Source organism: Danio aesculapii, chromosome 2 (assembly GCF_903798145.1).
Source record: "Danio aesculapii chromosome 2, fDanAes4.1, whole genome shotgun sequence".
In the NCBI taxonomy this organism is placed as follows: Eukaryota; Metazoa; Chordata; class Actinopteri; order Cypriniformes; family Danionidae; genus Danio; species Danio aesculapii.
In genome coordinates, this window is record NC_079436.1 from 29,988,849 (window position 1) to 30,005,520 (window position 16,672).

Consider the following 16,672-nt stretch of genomic DNA (forward strand, 5'->3'; position numbering starts at 1 on the left):
ACATTTTTGCCTGCCTGCACTCTCTCATTGCAGGATTCAATGTGACTACGATCATTTTAATTCACCAATTTATTTTTTGTTAAGCAAATTAACTAAACTAAAAAGTAACTCGCTTTACATTTTTAAAAACGTAATTAAAATATTATTACGTAATTTGGAAAAAAGTCATGTGTTACTTTACTTGCTACTTAGAAAAGTAACATAATTACATAGCTCTCATTACTGGTAATGTGTTGGGCACTGATCAGACATCACAATTATTTGTGAAAGCTATTTGTATGTTTTCAAAATGTGTATTAAAAAATCCAACGTCTGTTCTTCAAGTGTTAATTCAACCAAAAATAAAAATAGTCAATACTCACCCTCATGTCATTCTAAACCAGAGACCCTTATTCATCTTACATGAAGATATTCTGGATGAAATCTGAGAGCTCCCTTAACCTTCATAGACAGCAATGCTGCTGATTGGTTCAATAAGGGGTTACAATAACCAGGCTATTGGTTATTACAAATATGGACAAAACCCAACGTTGGGTTAAAAATGTCAACATAGGCTCATTCTGAAAACATAGCCCTATATACATTTCTGAAGATCACGAGTTATGCAGCCAGAGCTACATAAAGGTATGATGTCAATCCTTTTCTTGCATACCAGCTGACTGCTTACCTCCTTATGGATATTCCACTATTAGTTTGTCCGTTAGCTTAGCATGTACGTCGGCGGACTTGGAACGTGGAGCGGAGTTGATCACGACAATGGGAGTTGAGTCCGGTGAAGAACGGTTCCAGAAAGCAGGTAAGACAAAACCAAAAGCTAAACATAAAATAAACAAGTAAATAACGGTGAGAATGTGGGAAAAATCAGGGGGCTTTTCCTTTTCTGTATTGCTTTTTAAAACACTGTGGTTGGGTTAAGGGAGGTGAGTGGGCAGGTCAATCATTGCTTCTTAAAGTACTTTTGATTGGGTTTAGCAAAGCGGAGAGTGGGGGGATTTGTCGGTTGGTCAGTCAGTCAACCAGTAAACAGCGGCCTCTGGTGGATTTATGTGAGAACAGCTGGCGGGAATGGAAATTTTAAATCTGAAAAAGGGTATACAGTGGCCTTTGGTGGATTTGCAAAAACAAAAACTGCAAAAAACGTAGCTCCTGGGATGTATTTTGCTCTCTCCAGAATGTATATAGGGAAACGTAATCAGAATGAGCCTGGGTTGAAAAATTTTGTGTAAAAGTTTGTTTAAAATACCAGTACTTTTTCGTATTTATCTGTACACAAATTGTGGTTGACAACACCCTGTAATTTTTAGCGTACAGAATTACAGAACTGTGTTGTGCATCAATCAGAATGTCCAACCTTCACGCTACCGTTTAAATGAAAAACAAGGTTTTAAACTGAAGCTATGAGATTGTTTCAAAGTCGTCAGCCTACAATGTGCTCATCAGTTTGACAATAACTAGAAGTGAGGTGTGCTCAGACTCGCTGACTTAATGAGAAGTAAGTAAAGGGTACATAACAGGAACCAGCAGATGCTCTTATTTATTATTTACATACAGCCACTGACATCCTTTAGAAACAGCTCCTCATAAGAGTTGGCATCAAGGTCTACAGCTTACAAGACAGCCAGGAGCCTCACAGAACACAGGACAACTGCTCAAACTGCTCTCTGGTGCAGTATAGATCCTCCAAACAGTAGCATTTGATAAAATAACTAAATTACTGAGACGATGTTTACTTCATTCGAATAGCTGACACTGCCCTGGACGAGATTTGTTTGTATTGTCTGAGCATTCAAAGCTGGATTGCTCCTCCGGGGACTATTTTAAAAAATCTAATATTACAGCTGATTGTGGGACATTACTCTGCTACAATTGCTGTCCCACACGTTTCAAACCGGAGTAAATTTATGAGCAACTTTTTCAACAGATTGGACATAAATTTTATGATGGGCCACACTCTGTTAAGCGGTCTGAAAATCACAGCAGATGGGGTACGAAAAAGCGCTTTAGATGCAGAAAAGTGAACGCTGGAATGTCAATATGCTCTGGCCAAGTTTGACAGCATAAAGCATCGTCTGCGATAGAGCCAGCATGCAAAGTGAACTATTGCATTCAAACAACCTGTTCAGAGGCCATAAACGGAGAGTCTATTTGAAGACGCATGCAGACAAAGAATACACAATGATTTTTACATACACTTTATATGACCTAAACAATATTGGTAATGCTTTAGTTTAGTGTCCTTGACACATGTAACATTTACTTACTGAAGTATTTAAATTATGCATAATTAAATGCAGCTAATTCTAAACCAAAAATTTACCTTAAAGGGGTGGTCTACTACGGTATCATATTTTAAACTTTAGATGATGTGTAATGTAGATATGTGAACATAAACAACATCTCTTAATGTAATATGCTCAAAGTTCAATGCGAAGGAAGACATTGGCTTTTACAGACTTAGCTTAGCAAAGCCTACAGCAAACAAAGTTTAGGCACTACAAAAAAAAAAATACATCCAGGCTAGTGAGATCACAAACACTTCATGTTACACACATTCACCATGTGTATACACCATGCACAATGAAGGGGCGTGGCCAGAGGCGCTGTAATGAAGCAGAGAAAGCTAAAATGCCGCCCAAACGCTGCTATTTCCACAGAGCTTGTTCTGTTTCTATTTTTGGGCTTCCGAAGGACACGACGCAAAGAGAGAAGTGCTTACAGTTTAATTTTAATTATGTTCCAGAGAATTATAAAAAATATATAGCTAGCATTTGACAAGGGATAGCTTCCAGAATCTCTCCCAGTTCAGTGCAGGGTTCGGCTAAAAACTCCTTAAAGAAGGAGCGGCTCCAACCATAATAGACAAAGCTATGGATTATGAGCCACAACCTGTAAGTATTTTTATTTGTTGAAATTGATCTATTACATGTATAGTTTCTAGCATTATCTGTATGTTGTAGCAAGGATGTGAACAACGGGAAATGCTGTTTGGCATTTTGCTACAAATTCATATTTATCCATCAAACCAGCCTGAGCTCACGAGAAAATGTAAGTATTTTATGTTTTGTCAGTTTAGTGGCTAATTTAAATGAATTCGTACGAGTTCAGATGTATGAAAATGTACAATTTTAAAAAGGAGGCGTAGCACCCAACCCCACCCATAAATCCAACCATCATTGGGTGATGAGCAAATCGTACGAAATAGTATGAATTAGATCATATGAATTGATACAAATTAGCCACTAAAGCAAAAAGTTAGAAAATGTCATGGGATTCTGATTCAGGCACAAACTGATATTCTGACAGACGATATTTACACAGCAGAGGCACACCGCTTGTAGGGGCATGACACTTTTCCTGGTGATGTGGAGCCGATCCGTGAAGCACAGAACATTATATTAGCTGACCAATCAGAGCCTCTTGAGAGCGGGTCTTTCGGAAAAAAATAGGAAATATGACAGTATTTTTCATGTTGGCAGAGTAGCAGAATATAATCAAAGTAAGATCAGTGGTGGAAAGAGTACTGAAAAATCATACTCAAGTAAAAGTATCATTACTTGCCTAAAAATATAGTGCGAGTAGAGTAAAAGTATCTGTTGTAAATATTACTAGTAAAAAGCAGACATTTCAAAAGTACTCAAGAGTAGTGAGTATTATTCTGTGAAAAGCTGATGCATTTACATGTAATTTGTGGATGTGTGTAAACGTTACATTCTGTAGTGCACCAGGCACACAACATCATAAGATGCTAATATAAGGTTAGATTTAGGTCATGGCATCAAGTGACCAAAATTCAATCCAGCATCTAATGACAATCTTATTTTGATGTCCAATAACGACGTCAAATGATTTCAGATGTCAGATGATTGATTTTAGTTTGTAATTGAAAGTGACCAAAATCCAACATCTTAAACCAGCGTCATACTGAAGTCAAATACTGACATTTATTCGTCAGGTATTACAACTAAATTCCAACGTCTGATAGATGTCATAGTGGTAACGTCCACACAACATCAAGCTGTAACATCAATAGACGTTAATATTTGGTTGCTTTTAGGTTGGACATTGGACACTGACATCGACCTGACGTTGATTTCTGACGTCAACCCGATTTTCATTTCATTTGTAAAAATGTACTCAAGGGAAAGTAAAAGTACACATTTTTAATACTACTTAGTAAATTACAATTTCTGCAAAAAAAATAAACTCAATTACAGTAATTTAAGTATTTGTAATTTGTTACTTTATACCACTGAGTAAGATATATGAAAAAATAACATGATTTTTTACAAATGAAGCATGATTGCTTTGCATCTTATAAACAAAACTAAGCCTTAAAAATACACTCGGGACCACCCCTTTAACTTTACAATAAGTAGGCCTACATTATATTACTCAGTTCTTAAATATAAAAATAAATGGTGGCAAGGACATTGTATAATAAAGGGTAAATGTAACCCAATGTTTAGTATAATGGGTTTTGTCATACATGATTAAAAAATCTAAATCTCAGAAAAAGATTATTAAATTAGCTAGATTTTAGGTTAACGTTATCTGAATATTGTTTAAATGATAATTATAATTTTGTATAAAACAGCATAAAATATATAGAAATATAAAAATGAAATTATAGATTGATTAAAAAAATATTAATATTAACTTAATTTTACTTAAGTGATGATAATAATAATAATTCATTTCTAAACATTAAAATATTTTATGTTATTTATTTAAACACATGCTATTTTTTCATTTATTCCCAAAAAGTAAACTCATGACCTTCTACATAATTATTACTCTGAAAAAAAAACCATGTTATTTGGAAAACACTGTAAGCTCAGCTGATTACAGTGTAGCTTAATACAATATCAAATTAAGGTGTAATGAAGATTGATGGCAGCATTCCAGGTGTAATGGAGGCACACCGGAGCTCAGAAGCTAATTATCTTTTAATTATAATAACTGTAACTATCATGCCATCAGCAACATCACCTTCTCTTACAAGCATCTCTGCATGCTTATCATTTCATCATCGTCTTTAGAAAAATACTCATTTTAAGACAATATATATACTCCAAAATTAAAGCTGTCACTAGGGTGTTTATTTCTTCAAAAGGTACAGTACGTTTATGGATGTGTAGTAAATTCCACACTTAACAGAAGGTAATTTTTTTTTATTTGCTTTCAATGGTATAAAAGGGAAATTGGGCTCCAAAGCTTGCTTTGCTGGGGGTTCACTGTGAACCTTTCTTTGATAGATTTGAACACTAAACTATGTCTTTCTCTATAAATCTTGGAAAGAGGTTGATCCTTCAGAGATGGAAACAATATTTGTTCCAACATTTAATGTGGGGTTTAATAAACTAGTGAACAGTATAAGAGATTACTATTATTATTATTAATTTACCATAAATAAAAATATGACTGGGCAGCACAGTGGCTCAGTGGTTAGCACTGTTCCCTTACAGCAAGAAAGTTGTTCATTCGAGTCCTGGCAGGGCTAGTTGGCATTTCTGTGTTGAGTTTGTCTGTTCTTCCCAAGTTTGGCTGGGTTTCCTCCGGGTGCTCCGGTTTCCCCCACACTCCAAAGACATGTGCTATAGGTGAATTAGATGAACTAAATTGGGTATAGTGTCTGAATGGGTGTGTGTGTTTGTGTGTGAATGAGTGTGTATGGTTGGAGGGGCATCCGCTGCGTAAAACATATGCCGGAATGGTTGGCAGTTCATTCCGTTGGGGTGACCTCTGATAAAAATCAGAGACTGAGCCAAAGGAAAATGAATGAATGAAAAAGATGACTGTTCAAGAGAATTTGGGAATCTACCTGGTTTATGTGTTGTTTTTATTGTTTTTTGTTTGTTAACTTATGCTATTTCTTTCTGTTTTATTTCATGATATAATCATTGTGGATTTTTGTTTTACTAATTATTTTGTATCTTATCCCTGACAACTGCTTTATTCTGAATATTTTATTTAACCAAACTTCTGTTCCTCCTTCTGGAGTTATAAATCATACACATTTGGAACTTTATAGTTGCTAATGCATGCACATAATGTACCAGTTTGAACAAAGATACAAATACCTTTTGAAAAATGATAATTTGCTTTAGGCTACTTTTATTTTTCATCAATAAAACTATTATTTGAGACACAAAATGCTACACTGTAAAGAAAAATCCTGGTTGCTTTACATTTTTTAGCTGAATCAAAGCAACTTTGAGTTCATTGAACTTATATTATGTTAAACTGCCTTAAATTGCTTGTGAAACTTATAAAATTAAGTTAGAATATGAGTTGGGACTTTCACGACTAATTGATCGTATAATTTTTTACAGTGTAGGATAAAATCTCAATGGCAATATGTTAAACCACTTAGTCACACGTTACAATATAAGGTTTTATCAATTGATGTTAGTTAATATAATTATTAACATTAACTAAGAATGAACAACACTTGTAGTACATTTATTCAGTTACTTATTCAACATTCAAATGAAACGTTGTGTTTGTTATCATAGTTAATTCTCCGAGTTAACACAAACAATGAACAACTTTTACTTTAACTTTTGCATGAACTAATAAGATGAAAAAATACATGATTAAATGTGTTGCTCATTGATTGTTCGTGTTATAAATACATTAACAAACATTACCTGGAACCTTATTGTGAAATATTACCAACCAATTGTTGACCATTGGCCGCTTTTGTACTTTTATTTCTGACGGTGTAGATTCTAACACCCTTTTTCTACCCTCACAATGTTCTAATAATCTACCTCTCGGTCTCTAATCTTGCTCGGCACCGGAAGCGGCTGATCTCCTGATGCAGTTAAATGCCCGGCCGAGATGGCGGTGGCTTCTTCTGGAGCCGTTTCTGTCCCTCTTGCCTGTAAAGGGCAGCTTGGCGTGAGTCCGCAGCGCTCGGGCTGATTACGGAGCGGCGTATGCCATGTGTCAGTGGGTCACAGATTGGACCGGTGCATTGCCACTCGGGCTCTCCCAGCATGCATCTCCCACAAGGGGCACGGACATCAAAAAGCGCCCGTGTTGCTCTCATGCTGGAGAGATGAGGAGGCTGTGCCTTTACCATCTGAACGGAGACACAAACACACATACCGCAGCCCAAAGATAGATGCGGCGACATGAAATCTGTTCCCGCTGATACCGAGAGAGAGAGAGAGAGAGAGAGAGAGAGAGAGAGAGAGGAAGACAAAAGCAGAGCCAGAAAACTGATTTGCATTTGCTTAGTGGGTCATTTAGGATTTCTCACCCTAAGTAACACGTTTAATTGAGATAACAAATGAGAATGTGTTTGTGATGAGGTGTTAAGTGCAGAATATGGTCATTAAATCATTCCTGTCACTGCATAAAACATACTCGCAGCAATTTCTCTTTCCTCTCTGTAGGACAATAATTGTTCAGTGCATTATGCTCAATGCCAGAGATCTGAAGAAAATTTCTGGGATGAGCCCACGCATGAATTCAGTTACTGAAGCTGTTTCTGTTTTCGGAGAAATTGAGTAAAAATGCGTGCCAGACTATGGCAACACAGTGGCTCATTAGCAAGTCAGGTTTGTGGCCTTTCATGTCTGAAGTTACAAAGATCTCATATTCCTGCTCACTTGTGCCCCATTTCCACTGAGTGGTACGGTATGGTTTGGTTCGGTATGGTTCGGTTCGGTATGCTTTTATGGTCGTTTCCACTGTCAAAAGGTTGTAAAAATGCATGCCAGACTATGGCAACACAGTGGCACTCACTGTAAAAAATTTATCTTGAGGCTTGTAATTTTCATAAAAAAAATTGATGAGGTCATTAAAAATAATGTGCATATTTTCTTTAAGAAATTTATATTCTGGATTTATTATAAAATATTGAGAAGATTTAGCTAATATAACGGTTATATATATATATATATATATATATATATATATATATATATATATATATATATATATATATATATATATATATATATATATATATATATATATTATACATACGGTTCGGTTCGGTTTGCTTTATGGTTGTTTCCACTGTCAAAATGTTCCTAAAAGCAAACCATACCATACCACTTTGCAAAGGGTGCCAAGCAGGACAAAGGGTACCAAAAGGCGGAGCTAGACGCGCAGCTGAACGCTATTGGTTTACAGAGATACGTCACTCGCAGAAGCAAAGAATGAAGACAAAGGAACCGCCATTTTTAAAAACACAGCCGAGACATTACACCATTATAAATAATATATACATATAACAAGCTATGGTTGACCCGAGCTCAATCAAACATTGTCATCGTCTTGATAAACACCCACAAAGCCAAGAAGGACAAAATCTGCCGTGTCCTGTTGTTGTTTTACGAGCCCATCTAAAGGTGTGATCGGTTTGACTTTCTCCAGGAAGCTCACGATCGTGTCTATATTTGAAATGATGAACTTCTTGAGCTGATGATAATAATGTGCACATGATTTCAGGAGTGTTTTTGACACCCAATCCTTTCAGAAATGGACAAACGCGAGAGTGAAGTGCACTCTCTGATCTGCAGTTATAATCAATTTATGTTCATAGAAAAGTTAGTAATGAACATTTATACACAAATATTTATGTGTCTAAAGCATGTTGTGAGAAGTACTGTTTGTACCCTTTAGTACCCTTTACTGGTCAGTGAAAAAAGGCCATTGGGTTCTGGCTTGCCACCATCTATGACATCCGATCAAACCATTTTCAGTAGAAATCAAATCAAAAGTCAAATATCTTGATACCCAAAGAGTATCATGATGTTTATTCATCTAATGCACAGTAAATATGCAGCAAACTGACACATATACACATGTTTTTAGGGGAAGTTGGATATTTTTTTAAAAGAAATTAATACTTTTATTAATCAAGGAAGCGTCAAATTGATCAAAAGTGACTTTAAAAAATTACAATACCACATCAAGATTGCAGATGGCACAACTGCGGTAAAAGCAAAGGCTATAAATCAGCAGAGAGTGAATTAATTGGCTTACAGACTTGTGTAAAGTCAACAACCTGTTTCTAAAGGTGAACAAAACAAATTAGATGTTTGTTGACTTCAAGAGATCATGTATCTGATGGTGGGTCTGATTTTGTCAAGTAGGATGCGATCCTGCATTAGCATGTTGATCCTGGAACGTCATTTTTGTTCGAATGTGTCAATACCTACTCCCTATACCCCTAAACCAACTCTAACTGTCAATTATTCCAAAAATCAGAGCGAAATAATAATTGGATAACAATCATGTTGAAGAACTGTAAGCCTAAACTTAACGTAAACCATATCAATTAATTCTGACAGGCTAACTGGAATGCTGTTCCAAGATCAACAGATGTTAATCCAGGAACATGTCCTACTTGGTGAAATCATACTAACCCTCTGCTGATGGCACCATTATGTAAAGATCGTAAAGAGCATTCAATTCCTTGATGTTCTTCCGGTCTCTTAACACCAGAAGCAAAGAAAGCTCAGCCTCTTCTCTACTCTCTACAGAGACTGAAGAAAGCCCATCATCCACCCTTCTCCTCCTCCCCCCTCAGAGTATCTGCATTATACCAGGGTTGAGAATTACACATCACAAATGGCAAAACCCTACAGTGGGTCAGGATGGCTAAAAAAGATCATCGAAGTCCCTCTCTCCTATCACAGATTTATACAGCACCTACTGAAATTGGAGGGACGCACACCCCTCACACCAGCTCTTCAGCCTTCTGTCATCCAGCAGAAGGAAGCATTCAGGCCCTCACAGTCAGACTGTGGGACAGTTTCTTCCCACATGCCATCAGAATACTCAACTCAATGTGTTCTGGCCTTACAGCTATTCACAAAAATACATCCCACTATAAATAACTGAACATATACAATTTAACGCAAACTTGCAAATTTTCTAGCAGGCCTGCACAATCAGTAGCTCATACAATATTCACAAAAAGCTTATACTGTGCTTTGTCCAGTAACGTTGTTTTATGTATGATTGTTTGATGTTCTTTAAGATATGCACACAAACTTTATGTACTTGTTCCATGTTCAAAATATAGATACTACAGAATAGTTTAATAGTTAAGATGCAAAAAAAACATCTGAAATCTATCTGCCATCTGATTTTTTTGAAGAAAGAGCATTTGTCTTGGCCTCTTTTGTGTAGGTTCAGTAATTTAACTTTTATGAATAGGTTATTTTCATTCATGTAAAATAACTGAACAAAAACGACTGAGAAAAATGCTCATTTTAGAAGAACATTTCAGATGGTACTTAGAGATTTTTGTATCTAAACTGTTCATAAAGATAATATACAGTTGAAGTCAGAATTATTAGCCACCCTGAATTATCAGCCCCCTTGTTTATTTTTTTTCCCCAATTTCTGTTTAACGGAGAGAAGATTTGTTCAACACATTTGTAAACATAATAGTTTTAATAACTCATCTCTAATAACTGATTTATTTTATCTTTGCCATGATGACAGTAAATAATATTTTACTAGATATTTTTCAAGACACTTCTATACAGCTTAAAGTGACATTTAAAGGCTTAACTAGGTTAATTAGGGTAACTAGGCAGGTTAGGGTAATTAGGCAAGTTATTGTATAACGATGGTTTCTTCTGTACTATATCGGGAAAAAAATTGCTTAAAGGGGCAAATAATTTTGACCTTAAATGTTTATAAAAAAATTAAAAACTTAAATTAAAGAAATAAAAAAATAAGACTTTCTCCAGAATGAAAAATATTATCAGACATACTGTGAAAATGTCCTTGCTCTGTTAAACATCATTTGGGAAAATTTAAAAAAGAAAAAAATTTCAAACGGCTGCTAATAATTCTGACTTCAACTGTAAATATATAATTCTGCTGTTATATAGATATTATAATTTCTTTTCTCTTACATATGCTAGTTTAAGATAATTTAAGTATATAAGATAATATTAAGATAATTTTCCTACACGTATTCCATGTACTTAATATCATTTCAGTTCTATACAGCTTGTTCTACCCATTAAAACAAAATAGTCCAGGCAAATATAGTTTAAAGCCTAGTCCTGGAGATTTTTTTAGCTGTGTACGAGCTATATAGAGCTAAAATGATAATAAAGCCTCTCTTCCTTATATAATTGTATTTTTTTAAAACTTGTTCATGTTAAGAAATGCTTCTTGAGCATCAAATCAACATATTAAAATAATCTCTGAAGGAATCAGTGACACTTAAGACTAAAGCAATGAGGAATTAATAATATTTGAAGATAACAAAATAGAAAACAGTTTGGTTACACTTTTTAAGGTGTCCTTGTTACAAAATAATTCTGTATTGTACAAATTGAGAAGTTAGATTTATGATAAGAGGTTGCTTCTTATTTTACAGTATGTCTACTTAACACTTTTATAGTGTAACTAAGCAAGCACTGGATAATGCAAGGAACCTAAATGGGTTAAGGTTAGCTTCACTAGTTTAGAGAAAGTACCTAGTTATAATCCACGTTTTGTAAAAACTATGATAAGTTCATAATATACACACGGAACAGGACCCTGTAAAATGTAATAGACTTAAAGGGTTTTTAGATGTAATTTTGCATAATTTGCTGTTAATACTTGTAATACGAAGAGAGCTTTTGAACATTAAAATCTTTATCATTACTCCTGTTTTAAATGGATCTTGAACAATTAGAGGCGTCACGGTGGCGCAGTGGGTAGCACAATCGCCTCACAGCAAGAACATCACTGGTTCGAGCCTCAGCTGGGTCAGCTGGCATTTCTGTGTGGAGTTTGCATGTACTCCCTGTGTTCACGTGGGTTTCCTCCAGGTGCTCCGGTTTCACCCACAAGTCCAAAGACATGTGGTATAGGTGAATTGGGTAAGCTAAATTGTCCGTAGTGTATGTGTGTGAATGGGTGTGTGTTGATGTTTCCCAGTGATAGGTTGCAACTGGAAGGGCATCCACTGTGTAAAACATTTGCTAGGTAAGTTGGCGGTTCATTCCACTGTGGTGGCATCACATTAATAAAGGGACTAAGCTAAAAAAAAATGAATGAAATCAATGAACAAGTAGATACATTCTTAATAAGCACATTACACATCTGTTATACGTTTCATACTAGTAACTACATTTAATTTTGCATAACTATGTGCAACTAACTCTAACCTAACTTGTTTTATTAAAATCTGAATTATGAGATTCAGTATCTTACAAGTTAATTTTCAAGGTTTATATTTAAATGCTTCAGATTCGTTTTGTAAACTAATAAAAATTCAGTCCTCATATAAATATGGCAAAATACTATTTCAAATATGAATGTGGCCAGAAAGTGATGCCACAACAGCCAGCAAGTGTCCAGCTAACCAGGCCAAATGTTGCTTAAAAACCTCCCCACCATGCACCTCGGGGAGATGTTTGAAAGAAGCCCAAGCTTTAACCTAGACAAAGCGTGGCTCCTTCACAAACGATTTGATTTGTTGAACATTTTGAAGTCACACCACCATTCGCATTTTCATATGCGTTTAATTTCTTAGTCATGGTTCTCATAATTGGGCATATGTGCAGTATGATATTGATAGCATAAACAGTTTAATGATTAAGTACACCGACCTTGCTTCACTTTTGCATATGAGATTAAAAAAAAGACCGCCAGCAGGCAGATTCATTATCAGCCCGTTTAATTCACACCAGCACCCAAGACATGAGTAAACAGTGAACTGTCTATGAAATCATGATATTTCATATTCAACACAGTAATTACATAATTGATTTAAGACTGCTGCGGGTAATATCTCATAGTATGAGTTGTTTATATACTTGCATTGCTAATGATGCAGCATTTGGCTTTGGATATCCACTTAGAATTCTTAATATTTTAGTGACATTTTAAAAATATATTTAAAATATATAGGAATTCAGTTTGATTTAGCAACTTTCTATGAAGATTTATGTTCGTAAAAGACAAATGAGAGAATTATGCGCAGAAACATTTTCTGCATTTTGTTCCCCAAATCCAAAGTCATGTTTAGTGACCTAGCAGCGACATGTGCTGTTGAGTCATGTTTTCATTCTTAATCATCTTTATGAAAAAGAAAGGTCAGAAACATGCATTAGACAGCTTTTAGCCTTTGGGCGATGTTACTTACTTCCAAGCCAAATCAAATGACAGGAAGACAGACAGGAGAAGGAAAATGTTTTTCTTTCCTCTTTTTTTTATTTAAATATATTTGCAATAGAAGGTCCATGTTCTCAACATGAGGTCAAACATCAAATCAAATTTTTTAAATATTATCTAGCATAATCACTGGATACCCACTGATATCTCACACTATGTATACTATTATACAATGACACTGTCTTGATCGCTGAAAATATGTGCTAGTGTCTTTTTAAGCTCTGCTTTTGGAAGGAATATTCTACTGTTTAACACTTAACACCCACATCATTCTCATACCTCATCACATTTGCATTTCACCTCCAAATAATGCTGTCTTCACAGTTTTTAATTGTGCCCATGGTAATAAATTGCCTAATTTCCATCTCGTTTCCTAGCCATGCTTTGAAAAATACATAAATGCTATAAATGTTAAACCTTTAAAGTTCACTCTAGCGTTAGACAGAGTCTTAAAAAACATGTCATGCCTTAACTGCAGTTACAACAAATCTGGATGACATCTCGTATTGATCTCTATAGGAGGGTGTTGCTTTCATCCTTTCTGAATCTGCACCCTATCAATAGGCTTAATCAGATATATCTGAAGATTTTAAATAATGTTTATAAATATACTCTTAAAAATACAAATTTCTAGATTATGAAGTCTGTAGAGGTTGCTAGTGTGCATTAAATATCTGTGTGGGGCTCAATATGTATGCTGTATGAATGTAACTGATAATTGTTTTGTATGTTTATAGGTTAGCATAAATAATAATGCACTTTTTGACTGACAGCATTTGTTCAGGACCACGGACAGCGACACATTCTTCTCCTTCCACCACTCGCTCTTAAATTACTTTATTCCCTTCTTGCCAAAATGTTTTATATACAAACATTAAATACATTCCTTGTGTTTGTGATATGGCATATTTACATTCAAGTAATATAAAAACGCAAGATATCATTGCTCATCTATTCATTAAGCCAAACAACATCGATTAAAGAGAAATGGCTGTTTTTGTACTTTGCTCATATTGAACATCAAATTTATATAAGGTTTATACGAAAAATAAATACAGTGACGAGCCCATAACGAAACACGATTCGTGCAAAATATGCTCCTGAATGCAAAAAAGTCATTGACAATAACATCACACTCTTTCCCAAAGCAATATGCACATTAGTTAGTCCAGATATTGTCACTGTCCTACTTTCTTTTGAATCTTACATATAGTTAAACGCAGACACACACACACACATACACACATACATACATACATACATACATACATACATACATACATACAAACTTGTTCCTTCATATCCTAACAATAATCATAGCATTCCATGTGCTCTCTTCTAAATGTCTCTTGGTCTTCATTCTGGGCTTTTTCAGTTAAAGAGGGAAAACAAGAAAGCCGGAGAACGTGGAGTATTTCCAGCCGCCCATAAGGTTTCCTCTCTCCAGTTTGAGATAGAGTCTGTCTTCACGCTCCAGGTGAAGCAGAACGCTGTTACTCGCTGCCTCCCGGGTCACGTCTTGATCACCGGCAAACGCTGATATTATTGGATATTCATTATGCATCAGATTGACCTAATGAGCACATTGGAAACACATGATGTGAGCAGATGCATTGCAACAATTCAGATCAACCTTTAATCTATTAAAGTGAGTAGTATCTGTTATGATTAATATATGAGTTTCTAGAAAATATTTTTAATTGCAGATGACAATTACCTTTAGGTTTCCTTCATTAATACTGGTCATTTTTATAGATACTAGTCATCACTAGTTTAATCATTAGTATTTTTTCCAACACTGAAAACAAGTGACTTCGCTTCTTTTAAGTTGCTAGAAATGATCAATGTACTCACTACCATCTATTTAGTACATGCATAATGTGTAAGACATGAAAGTCTACCCTATATTATACTAACAGGCTGTATCTCATTTACCATTGCTTTAGTCATAGAAAATGACTAGTCAAAAATGACATACAGTTTAATTAAAATCCCAAATAACTATTACATTTGTAATAAAGTTTCTAATTTATGCTAATGTTTATTCAATTTGAATGAATTAATTAAGAAACTAGGCTAATACGTTAAAAGTATGAACAGTAATTACCTATTAGTAAAACTGAAAAAGGGCATCAGAAGCAGAAGCAATACAGTCAGAAATGAATAATTAATATCAGCACTGATCCATGTAATTAAACGGCGAAAACGTTCCGTTTGCTAACAAAATTCAATTAGTTTGTGATTAGTTTCGTTTAAAAAAGTAAACAAACCCACTCACCTGAATTGTCTGTCGGTTGTACACCTTCACAACGTGAAAGCTGAAGCTGTAAATGCCTCGCCGAGGGGCTTGGAAAACACTCGCCTTTAAATCGAAATGATTTCCAATATTCACAAGTACCTGCAAAAAGGTGTTTGTTCACTTAGTTAACGTGGGGACAACTGTATGCCATGGCGCACAAATATGCGCAAATGTGAAAGCAGGGTCTGACCTGATCAAAGTAGATTGTCATGGACTTGTTACTCATTTCTGACGGTTCATGGTTAGTTCCTCTGACTGCAGAAAATGCCACTTTAGCACCAGCAGCTCGGACGGATATCCCAAACGACGAGGTCACTCCTCCTTCGGCGGACGGGTTCGAGTCACAAACAACTAAACATTTCCCTTCCAAAACTACGGGTTCCGTCTCATTCTGTCCGAGGGAAAACGCCACACCGCATCCCAGAAGAAGGGTGGAGGCCAGCACGGCCAATGAGCCCGGTTCCCTGGCTCTCAACATGACTGTGAAAGACCTGAGCCGAAATACTAACGAGCACTCTTTGGAGATCTGTGAAGACGACAGTACCTCTCTCTCTTTCTCTCTCCCCACTCTCTCACTCTCTACTTCCTCTCTCCTCTCTACACACTCTCTCTCTTCTCATCCACATTTAGCATATATTGGAAAACGCCCTGATTTTTAGCATGTGCTAAAGATTATTGCGCAATAATCTCAGTGGGTAAAAGTATGTATTAAACTACACGTAAGCATAACATTTGAGAATCGATTAATTGATAAAGCATTGCTATTAATGTAGTCACATATTAGCGCTTAATTCCATAATACTGTATTCAATTAAATGTAAAATTCTACACTGTCATTTTTTTGCATTTATTAAAGCATGTAAAGCATTTATTAATGACTTAATAAATGGTCATGTAATTTATTACAATAAAAAATAAATAAATAAATAAAAGTGGCTGTCCACTGGCGATATCCCACCGTTTGGAGCAGAGGTTCATAAAGTAATATGATACTATTGCTCCATCCAGTGGTTGTAAAAAGATATTAAAGCATGATGTTAAAACATGAGGAGATTCATAACTGTTTAGCACTTTGAGCAAATTCACACATGCAAAAAAAAAATGTTTATTAAATTCAATATGTTAAACCAGGCAAGATAATGACTAATCATAAACTCAAGCTAAAGACTAACAGTAGTTGACATTTAGTCTAACACATTTAGAGTTTTATTTTAGCAACAT

The 16,672-nt window shown here is 35.4% G+C and overlaps 1 protein-coding gene across 1 annotated transcript; it reads right to left on the reverse strand.

Moving 5' to 3' along the window:
* Positions 1–13,225: 13,225 nt before the first annotated feature.
* Positions 13,226–16,000, reverse strand: cbln2a (cerebellin 2a precursor). Its single transcript, XM_056466870.1, has 3 exons — positions 15,642–16,000; positions 15,431–15,550; positions 13,226–14,725 (listed from the first exon to the last, which is right to left on the reverse strand). The coding sequence occupies exons 1-3, from the start codon at positions 15,927–15,929 to the stop codon at positions 14,528–14,530; spliced, it is 606 nt and encodes a 201-aa protein (XP_056322845.1). The 5' UTR covers positions 15,930–16,000; the 3' UTR covers positions 13,226–14,527.
* Positions 16,001–16,672: the final 672 nt, after the last annotated feature.

What these genes read in the sequence shown, in the direction of transcription:
- cbln2a (XM_056466870.1), bottom strand. Translation starts at nt 15,929, where the DNA reads ATGTTGAGAGCCAGGGAACCGGGCTCATTGGCCGTGCTGGCCTCCACC. An exon ending in TGACAATCTACTTTGATCAG is followed by an intron (nt 15,551 to 15,641) that starts GTCAGACCCTGC and finishes ACCTTTTTGCAG; the next exon opens with GTACTTGTGAATATTGGAAA. An exon ending in ACAACCGACAGACAATTCAG is followed by an intron (nt 14,726 to 15,430) that starts GTGAGTGGGTTT and finishes TGTGCTCATTAG; the next exon opens with GTCAATCTGATGCATAATGA.